General features: G+C 48.2%; 1 protein-coding gene across 1 annotated transcript in view; it reads left to right on the top strand.

The window, feature by feature from the left end:
• The window catches only part of LOC309619501 (uncharacterized protein), a gene marked incomplete at its 5' end in the record, with an annotated part of 27,233 nt that extends 16,213 nt beyond the window's left edge, over nucleotides 1-11,020 (top strand). Inside the window, one exon of the mRNA XM_082374692.1 lies at nucleotides 10,772-11,020. Within this exon, the coding sequence (XP_082230818.1) occupies nucleotides 10,772-10,806 (35 nt within the window). The 3' untranslated portion in view covers nucleotides 10,807-11,020. The remainder of the gene's footprint in view (nucleotides 1-10,771) is intronic.
• Between the last annotated feature and the right edge of the window lie 221 nt (nucleotides 11,021-11,241).

The raw sequence follows: 11,241 nt of genomic DNA on the forward strand, positions 1-11,241 counted from the left end.
TGCACGTGGGCTTTCTCTAGTTGCGGCGAGCAGGGGCTACTCTTCGTTGTGGTACGCGGGTTTCTCTTGTGGTGGAGCACGGACTGTAGGTGCGTGGGCTTCAGTAGTTGTGGCACACTGGCTTAGTAGTTGAGGCTGGCGGGCTCTAGAGCGCAGGCTCAGTAGTTGTGGCGCACGGGCTTAGTTGCTCCGTGGCATGTGGGATCTTCCAGGACCAGGGCTCGAACCCGTGTCCCCTGCATTGGCAGGTGGATTCTTAACCACTGTGCCACCAGGGAAGCCCTTCACTCTATTTTTTAAATTAAAATACAGTTGCTGTACAATATTATATGTTACAGGTGTACAATATAGTGATTCACAATTTTTGAAGATTATATTTCATTTATAGTTATTATAAAATATTGGCTATATTCCCTGTGTTGTACAATATATCCCTGTAGCTTATTTTATAGTCTGTACCTCTTAATCCCCTGCCCCTATATTTCCCCTCCCCCCTTCCCTCTCCCCACTGGTAACCATTAATTTGTTCTCTATATCTCTGAGTCTGTTTCTTTTTTGTTATAGTCACTACTTTGTTGTATTTTTTAGATTCCACATATAAGTGACATAATACAGTATTTGTTTTTCTCTGTCTGACTTATTTCACTTAGCAAATACCCTCCAAGTCCACCCATGTTGTTGCAAATAGCAAAATTAAATTTATTTTTATGCTGAGTAGTATTCCATTGTGTGGAATCACAGCTTCTTTATCCATTCATCTGTTGGACACTTAGGTTGCTTCCATATCTTGGCAATTGTAAATAATGCTACTGTGAACATTGGGGTGCATGTATCTTTTCAAATTAACACTTTTGTTTTTTTCAGATATATACCTAGGAGTGGAATTGCTGGGTCTTATGGTAGTTCTATTTTTAGTTTTTTGAGGAGCCTCCATACTGTTCTCCACAGTGGCTGTATCAATTTACATTCCCACCAACAGTGCAAGAGGGTTCCCTTTTCTCCACACCCTCTCCAGCATTTGTTATTTGTGGTCTTCTCGGTAAAAGCCATTCTGACAGGTGTGAAGCGATATCTCATTGTGGTTTTGATTTGCATTTCCCTGATAATTAGCGATGTTGAGCATCTTTTCATGTGTCTGCTGGCCATCTGCATGTCCTCTTTGGAAAAATGTCTATTCAGGTCTTCTGCCCATTTTTCAATCAGATTGTTTGTTTTTTTGATGTTGAGTTGTATAAGCTGTTTATATATTTTGGGTATTAATGCCTTATCGGTCATATCACTTACAAATATTTTGTCAATTCATCATTTTCTTAAAGACTCTTAGGGGACTTCCCTGGTGGCGCAGTGGTTAAGAATCCACCTGCCAATGCAGGGGACACGGGTTCAAGCCCTGGTCTGGGAAGATCCCACATGCCGCAGAGCAACTAAGCCCGTGCGCCACAGCTACTGAGCCTGCGCTCCAGAGCCCATGAGCCACAACTACTGAAGCCCATGCACCTAGAGCCCGTGCTCTGCCACAAGAGAAGCCACTGCAATGAGAAGCCCCCGCAATGAAGAGTAGCCCCCGCTCACCGCAACTAGAGAAAGCCCAAGCGCAGCAACGAAGACCCAATGCAGCCAAAAATAAATTAAATTAAATAAATAAATTTATAAAACAAAAAGACTCAGTCACCATCATGAATATTAGTCATTGCTCACTGGCACATTAGTGGACTGTACAGGTGGCTCCACTGAGGTGGCCTTCCACCCACTGTCTGTGATGGGTGTGACCTTGTGCTTAGCAGTGGGGTCACAAAGATGGTCGAGGCACTGTCTCTGCTCTCAAGGAGCTTACTATACAGCATGGAAGCAAGAACATACATTTTTTAAATGTATACAAAATACTTATAAATACCAAATGGATACTCCAGGTGCTTTAGGAGTCCAAAGGTGACAGAGATACTAGGGTGCCTTGGAGAGAGGGTCTAGATCTGGACTTTGAAGGGAAGTGCAGTCTTGGAGCAGAGCAAGGGGAGGCAGTGAGCAGAGGCTCAGAGTGAGGAAGCCAGTGGGGATGTGACGGGGATGATGAGTGGCCCTACCACAAACCTGCCCTTAGACCTCGAGCGAGTTACTTACCCTTCCCGAGCCCCGCTTCCCTCCTACGTACCACCTCACAGGGCTGTCGTGAGGATAAGATGAGATAGTCCACACGCATCTCGTGGTATAGTGCCCAGCGCTTTATGAATGTTCGATAAATATTTCTACTGTTAATAATACAGACTTTCGCAGGTGAAGGGTTGATAAATAACAGTGCCATGTTTATCTGGCCCTTCTGATCTCAGGATTTCGAAGACTGTTAGACACATACCTACCAGCAGATAAGATTTTTCTCTATCTTCTACATAGGACATTGGAGGCTAAGTCAACAGGCAGTAGTAGAACCAAGAATACAATCTAGGTCACATGCTTTAGAGCTGAGAAGGGATGTCACAGATGCATTAATGTGGTGGTTTTCAAACTTGAGTGTGCGTAAAAATCACACGAGAAGATTTCTCAAAACGCACATCCCTGAGCAGCACCCAAAGAAGATTCTGGCTTAGAAAACCTGGCCATGGGCTCTGGATTCTGAGTTTTAAACTAGGCTTTCTGGAGGTACGTCTACCACACTTTGAGAAATACTGGTCTAGTGAAGAGTCAGAACAAAGTTGGGCCTTCTATTTGGGACTTGGCCCCTGCTTGACCAAGAGTGGCGTCTCCAGGCCTTTTATCCAGTGACAAAATATACATAATTTATACCACAAAAGTTTGCCTTTTTTTTTTTTGGCTGCCCGGGGTCTTATTTGCAGCATGCAGGATCTTTTGTCGCAGCATGTGGGCTCTTAGTTGCGGCATGCAGGATCTTTGGTTGCAACATGTGGGCTCTTAGTTGCAGCATGCAGGATCTTTAGTTGCGGCATGTGGGATTTAGTTCCCTGACCAGGGATCGAACACAGGCCCCCTGCATTGGGAGCACGGAGTCTTAACTACTGGACCACCAGGGAAATCCCCCCAATTTTGTCTTCTGTGGGGGGGAAGGCGTGCCAGAATTCAGACTCAAGCGTCTTAGGCCAACTCAAGTTTATTAATGAAGCACAACTGATGTCTCCTTAGGGTGAAGCTGGTCCCTGTGGGGCAAGACAGGAAGTAACCTTTCAGCTGCTCCTGCGGGGATCCCTGATCCTGGGTCACGTTGTAAAACAGCGGTCCCCAACCTTTTTGGCACCAGGGACCGGTTTCATGGAAGACAATTTTTCCACGGACCGGGGCAGGGGTGGGATGATGGTCCAGGCGGTGACGCGAGCGGTGGGGAGCAGCCGATGATGCTTCACTCGCTCCCCTGCCGCTCACCTCCTGCTGGGAAGCCCGGTTCCTAACAGGCGGGGACCCATGTTGTGAAAGGCTTGGAATGGGGGTTGCGGGGCCTGAGCCCGCCTCTTCCAGCTGCCGGCGGCTCCTGGCGTCCGTGGGCATCACTCCCATTGCAGCCTCCATTTTCACCTCACTTCTCCTCCTCTGCGTATCTCGAATCTCTGCCTATTGCTCCTAAAATTGCATAACTATCATTGTGGCTTTTAAAATATACATTGTAATCTGTGATACCATAAGTCTAAAAAGGAAAAGTCTATACTCTTATTTTTCAAAAATGTCTTCCGGGTGAACTTGAGAATCTTGAATTTGTCTCATTTTTGTCAAGGTCCATTATCATCACCAACACCCACTACCCCGTCACCTCATCTGAGATGTTGAGTAAAAGCCAGTACATGTAGAAATTAATTTGGGAAGAACGGCCATATCCCAATGTTGCGTCTTCTCATCCAGAAAGATGATATGTCTTTTTATTCGGATTAGATCTTCATTTACATTTCAGCCTTCTCTTTCCTCCCACCCTCGGACAGGTGTAGGGAGGGGATCAAAAAAATGGTGCTCAGCCCGGTCAAGGCAGCACTGCATCCCATTTTGCTGTGGGTAAAGGGTGAACCAGCATGACCGTCCTTCTGCTTGGGGAGGCTTCCCTGATGCTCAGTTCCTGACCACCCTTGCTCATCAGGCCCATTCTCTCCCAAGGCCAAGGATGGAAGGATCTCCCCACCCTCGTCCACCCTAGAACTTTAGCCAAAGAGGGCATTCGGGGTGCACTGCAAAGGGAACGGTGCATATGAAACTTTGGCTTGGGATCCATTCGTTCCATTTTTCACTCTTGCTTCATATACTTTTGCTAGTATTTTATTTAGAATGTGTGCATCCATTGTAAGTGATATTGGTCGTGTGTGTGCACTTGGCAAGATATTTGTCAGATGTGGGTGCCAGGGTGATGCTGACTTCAAGAAATGAACTAGAAAGCTTTCTTCTTGTCCTGTGCGTTGGAGCAAGCATAAAGCAGGGACTCTTAGTAATAACCACCTGAGCTGGCCTCAGGGAGCTTTGTGCAAAAACAGCGGAGAAAACGAGCAATTAGAAGTACTGCTTGGGGGTGGTCTTTTGGACCGGCAGGCAGATCATTCTGTTTCCAGATGTTTGCTGTACGGAACAGATTGTGTCTCTACCTTCCCAGCTGGTTTAGAGAGTAAACTGACCTCACAGCATGCTTGTCAGAATTTCACAGAATCCTCCAGTCTGTGTCTGGGCACCCCTCTCCGCCCCACCCCCACCCCCGCGCTGTGGCACTCAGCGCTGTGCTCTGCCACACTGAGGAGCGCGGAGGGGTGGATGGACCCCAGGCCTCACAGCCCTTGGAATCGTTTCACGTGCCAAGGCCGAGGGGAGTGAGTGGGATTCTGATCCAGAGCAGCAGCGTCCGCATGTATGGAGGGCAAGTTGTGTTGTACAAGGGCAGGGTTTCCTTGTTGGCCTTAAAAATGATGTTCGCAGTTGATCTTTAAAAAAAAAAAAAAGGCTATAAGACGCAGGGAGATTGAACTGTGAGTCTAATTTTCTTGATCTTTGTAGAAGGGGAGGCTTTGCTGGAAAGGTTTTCTCACCAGCAGGTGGACGGGCTGCTGCAGTCAGTAGCTCCATTTTGAAGCGGACGGAAAGTAATAAAAACCTCACCCTGTTTTATAGTTAGTTCCACCCATGCCTGCTGGAGGGACGAGGTGCTGTGTGCTGGGGGGGTGAGGAGAATGAATGGAGGGAAGAGTGGGAACCCCGGGCGACCTGTTAGGGACACTGGTCGCTCTCTTTTCCACTAGAACCTGATTTTATATATATTTATGAAATAATTATATATTTTATATAAAATATATGTATTATGTATTATACAAAATGTGAAAAATACATCTGAAAAAGAGAGGAAGTGCCATTTCATTTAATGACCACTGTTCATTTCAATATATGGACATTTAAACTAAGTTACATAAAAGTCTTTCCTTCTAAATTTCACCTCTGGGTTTACGAATGAAATGCCATTCTGACATGGTTCTAAATGACCAGATGAAGATTTAAAATCAGATTCTAATGTGGCTGGAATAATACTGACATAGAAATAATTGCTTTTTGACAGGTGGTCCCACAGGTTTGTGGTTAGACCTAAAAATTCCAGGCCAGCAAGCTGTGCCTAGGAGCCCCCCTCCCTGGATCTCCGTGAAGAATAACCTGCTTCTCTGAGATTCCACCTTCCCTGAAGCTTAGAGATGCTCACAGCAAAGGGAACTGAGAAAGGAGTAGAGGTGCAAGTAGGCAAATGCGGTGTCCTGGAAGCCCAGGGAAGACAACTTCCAAGGAAGACAGAAAGAACTGGGTCTGATGCTGATGGTGGGTCAAGGAGAATGAGGCCTGAGGACTGACCGTTGGGTGTAACAGTGGGGAGGTCACTGATGACCCTGAGTAGACCAGATGAACATATGAACATAACCGAATGCAGACAGGCAGAGGAAAGGGGCAGGTCACATGCTACCATGTCCCTGGCTGCTGTCCTAGACTTGTCAATCACAGCATTCCCCATGCCCACTGTTCTCTTCCAAAACACAGCTCTACCTATGCAGACCCAGGCTAGTCCTCGCACATGGTGGTCTTATTCAGCACCATATGACAGGCTAACCGTTGGCCTGGTGGGGGGAGCCTGACACAGAAGGCCCTGCCAATGCCTATCACATTCCCCTTCTGAAATATGCGAGGTAGGCTGATATCCGTAGAATCTGAAGCTGAGAGACTGCACAAGGGGAGGTTGTGAGGTAGGAAGGCCCTGCTGGACCACTAGTGGGCTGAAGTTTCAAAATAGGCGGAACACGTGATCATGGAGCTGAATTTATAGAAACGCATAGAAAACGGCATGCAGATCAGAGTGCAGGGGCTGCCTGGTGGCAGGAGGGGAAGGGAGGCGCCCCCCAGCAGAAGCAGGGATGGGGAGGCGCCCCAGCAGAAGCAGGGATGGGGAGACGCGCCCCCCAGCAGAAGCAGGGATGGGGAGGCGCCCCCCAGCAGAAGCAGGGATGGGGAGACGCGCCCCAGCAGAAGCAGGGATGGGGAGACGCGCCCCCCAGCAGAAGCAGGGATGGGGAGACGCGCCCCCCAGCAGAAGCAGGGATGGGGAGACGCGCCCCAGCAGAAGCAGGGATGGGGAGACGCGCCCCCCAGCAGAAGCAGGGATGGGGAGACGCGCCCCAGCAGAAGCAGGGATGGGGAACGTGGCTCAGTCACGTCTCGGTGGGCACTAGAGTCAGACCCACAAAGCACCGCCCTGTTCCGAACCTCCCACCAGCCCGGTGCCCCCCCTGAGCCCTGCCCTTCCATCTCCTCGAGGCTCTTCCCCCATCGCTGTGAAGGTCTGCACGTGAAGCCCCCTACCTGAGCTCACTTGAGTGCAATGAAGTAAACCAACAACACAGTGGGCACTATTTTACTAAGTCAGGGTGTGATCTCAGCAAGATGTGCTCAGAGGGTCCTGGATTAAAGCAAAAGAACAGAAACAAAATAGGAAATGGGAATGATAGACCAGGCATCGGGATGTATTCAGAGCGTGGTAACAAAACAAGGGTCTTTCCAGGAGTCTAACAGGAAAGGGGTGGGTCTCTCACTGACTTCTGCCTTCCTGGGCTTGACCGAGCCCGTGATGAAGTGAGGACAACATGAGGAAGGCCAGACTTTCATAGTGATGAAAGTTTTGTTGTGTTGGAGAGACCGAGGTAGGCGGCGTCCTTAAGCTGGGAGCACTGAGTGAGCTGGCCCCTTGCATTCCTGAGGCTCAGTAGCTGGGTCATATGCGTTTGCTAAAGATATCCCAAGGTCACTAGACCTTTGACTGAGGTGGTTATTTTTGTTGAGTTCAGTGGTCCAGTTTGTCTTTTGCACATTGAATGTACAAAACTCAAAATTTGTTATGGTTCTGGGCACTGGGGTCAACTATGAGCTAGACCATTAAGGGATCAGGAAATCTCCCAACTAAACCGTCTTGGGAAGGCTCTCCGGGATCTCTGCTTTAGGGCACCAAGGAAGAAGTTTCCAGACCTATTCCTGAACCATGGACATTAAAAAAGTATTCATCAGAGTCTAGATGATTTCAATCAGATTAACTGTAGCCTCTTGATTTTCATTTTGTAGACTGAGTTTTAGACTTATTACAGTGATATTTATTGAGCAACTACTTTGGGCCAGGCTCCATCTCAGTGCGGGAATGCCACGTGAGTCAACAGTAACGCTATTCCTGTCGTGAGGGGGGCTGATGACTCAGCCCCTCACAGTACAATCGGAGGTGCTAGCATGCTCTGCAGTAAAAACAGCCCAGAATTATTCTGGCTTACAGCCTATTGACTTTACCACTTCCTTAGTACAACGAGAATTTTATTGCCAATTTACCTAGCAGGTTAAATGAATATTTGTGAGGTTCACAGAGGCTGATGGCGAAATTCCTAGATGTGTCTTGTCAATGCTGGATCATTTCCTAGTCAACTGTGGTCTCTCAGTAGTGACCAAAAACACTTAGCATTTTCCTCTTTCATGGAAGCCATGGGAACCATGATTCTCACGAAGGAGACCTTTCAGAAGGGTGGGGACTGCTGGGGGGAGAGGGAGAGGAGAGGAGAGGAAGTGGGGGAGACAGAGATGGGCAGAGAGATGCAGAGGGATGAGTCCACCGACATCCCTCACAGTGCGTGGCAGGAGGCTGGAGGGGACGGGAGAGGTGGCTCAACCCGCCGTGGCCCCGTGGAGAAAGGCACGTGTGAGGGCAGAAAGTTGCGTGGTCTCCGAGTTCCCGCCACTGCCTGCGCATCAGGCTGGGGTGCAGCTATTTGGTGACCTGGCACTTTCGGGAATTGACATTTCCCTGCATACGGTGTTACCCGAAACAGAAAGACCTCTTCAGAGAGTTTCTTTTCAGAATGTGTCCACTGAATATCTATGACCTCTTTTGGCTCCTCCCGCCTCCCAACGTAGGTGAGACACCTAAGGATGTAACTGAACTGCCCCCCGTGGAGAAGCCAGCAGGGAGCCACGCTGAGCCCCGGAGCCCGGGAGTGCCTCTGGGTCCTGACCCAACTCAGTTCTCTTCCACTTGAGCAAAAAAGAAAGTCAGTAGGGAGGGCTTCCCAGGAGCAGTCACTTAAACACCACTCTGTTTGAATTGATTTCTCTCTCTATGGACTGAAAAAATAGAAACGCACAAATAGCTACCCTCTGCTCCCCAGAGCCCATATCCAGACCAGCAGGGCTCCTATGTGGATAAAACAAAAGAAATGTGTGAATGAGCCACACCCAAAGCAATACTACAGTATTCGCGACAATAATTATGTTGTCCTGAATCCAGCCTCTAGCATCAGGGACAGTCATTACCATCGCGTTGCTGTTCTCCCTGTTGTTCCCCCCCACCTTTGCCACCCCAAGTTTTGGGTCTCTTGCCCCAGGTTGGAGATTGTGGGAGATATTTCTTTAGAGGCAGAGGACACAATTTGAAGTCTTTGGAAGGGAAGAGGTGGAAGGTGGCAGAGTGACAAGAGACTTGGAGAAATTCCCTCTGGGCTGGCAATGGAATAGAGATTTGAGTGGATTCTGTGAGTAACAGAGATGCAAGCACTGCCCCATCACCCCCACCCCAACCCCCTTGGGGAAGAGGAAGGAACTCAGAGTACTTGGCTGTGAGGTCTAGGGGAGGGGAAAAAAAACCAAAAACCCTTTTCCCCTACCCTCTTAGATTCAGTGACTTGGGCCCGTGAATTAAGCTGACAAAAGACAGGTTAACAGGAGAAAATGCATACAGCTGAAAAACTATTTCCAATTTTACGTGCCCAAGGCTTCACAGAAAAGAAGTAAAAAACCCAAAGAAATGGTTAGATTTGGGGGGCTTATATACCATTTTAACAAAGGGAGATAAATTGTGAGGTGACTAGACAAAAGAAAGGGATTTGGGCTTTGAGGGATAATAAGTTGTGGGAAGGTGAACTAGGAAAGAAATGGAAGATAAGGGTTTTTTAGTAAGGTTGTTATGCAAACTCATCATGGTGCTGGCCCTCTGTCTCCTGTGATAAAGGTTGCTCTCTTCATCCTGGTACAGGAGAGGGGGGACACTTATGCCACCGTCACAAAGGGAAATCTACGCCCTGCTTTTGGGCAGTTAAGAGGAGGGCAGAGGACTCTTCCTGTGTTTGTTGATCCTCCACTTCCTTCTGCTCAAAACAGAGTGTCATATTTTGGGGTGGCATATTCTGAACCCTTCAGAGGAGTCCCTAAGGAGGCCAGACCCTACATTCAGAGGGCTGAATGACAGTCTTTAGGGACCAGGCTGGCTTGGGCACAAAGTGCATCTTGGCGGTGACCCCTGATGGACAAAGGCTGGAGGCCCAACTTTGGTTTTTTGGACACTACAGATATGCCAGTGATTCTCGTGTGACCCTAGAGATGGGAGGAGACCCAAACATGACTGAGATTGAATTTCTCACCACACAGGCAAGTTGACTTAGTATGACTCAGAAACTTCAAAATGTGGCTTTTTTTTTTTTTTACTACTTGTTTTAGAGTAAAATTCATAACCATTAGCTATATATTATCTCATTAAAACTCACAATAATCCTACGAAGTTGGTATTACTGTCATCACCATTTTGCAGGGGACATCAAACCTTAAAGGGGTAAATAACTCAATTACTCACAGCTATTCAGGTGGTGCTGGGAACCACCTGGAAGGGATTGCCCCCCTCCATCCTACTTTGTATAATAATTGGTTATGGACTCTTCAGTTTTGAATTTGGCTAAGCCTTTATTTTGAAGTGGTTTCTCCTGAATTCCTTTACGAGAAATTGAATTCATTTTATAGCACTCACTGTATAGATCCAGTTGGTCACCGCACCTAGAAGGCAAGGTGCCTTGGTGGAGAACAGGGACGCTGTTTCCCCTACAGGAGGGCACAGAAAGACACTCAAGTGTCACCCACTACACGCCCCCAAACCCACTTGCTCTCAACCACGCAGGGAAGGGAAATTCTGGCTCAATGTTATTAAAAAACAAAACCTTAAAGAAAAAAAGAAAAGTCAAAGAAACATGTATAAGAGAGTTCTTTGTAACAGTTTGGTAATCCGAACAGAAAAACCTTTGATAAGATCTCTGGGAGAGCGAAAGTAATTCTCCTCTCTCACTCTCTGAGTACGGATGGCTGCGGGTCAACCCTGAAACAAGATGACCGATTCCACCAGCATCAATGAGGCCCTAATCCTGGAGGAAGGAAGTGGGGTCCGGTTTCCACTGCTGCTATAAAAAAAATCAGGGCTTTGTTTCTCAGGATTGCTTTTCCAGTAGTTGTGACACATGACGGTTTGCTTTGGCAGGAAAAACGCCTTCGGAACTCAAAGGGCTGTTTTAGCCGGAGCCGCGCTGAGCTCGCGGGATGTTCCCCCTTGAGGCCACTGGGTGGCGCTCGAGGAGCCGGGATGGCGGGCCCGAAGTGGGCAACACGCAGAGGTGACTCCGAGGGAGAGGAGTGAGGCCAACCCTCCTCCCAAAGCCATTTTCAGTGTGGACAGTCGCGGTTTTCTCCCTCTTCTATAAAGAAGGAATAAAAGCATATTTAGAAATGATGTTGTTACTTGGAAAATGCTATTTTTATTGGTCTGTAAAAGACCATCGGCGTCAGAGCGTGCAAACGCAACGTCAAGGCCGGCGCCGGGCTCCACCCTCCCAGCTCCTTGCCCGCAGCCCCTCCTGTACGGAAACAGCCGAGTGGGCTCGTGCACGCCCTTCCTCCTGGGTTAGGCCCTCGGGCCCCAGCATCTCTTCGTTGCTCCCCAGCACCGGGCAC

This window comes from Balaenoptera borealis (assembly GCF_965194805.1).
Source record: "Balaenoptera borealis genome assembly, chromosome: 21".
Lineage (NCBI taxonomy): Eukaryota > Metazoa > Chordata > Mammalia > Artiodactyla > Balaenopteridae > Balaenoptera > Balaenoptera borealis.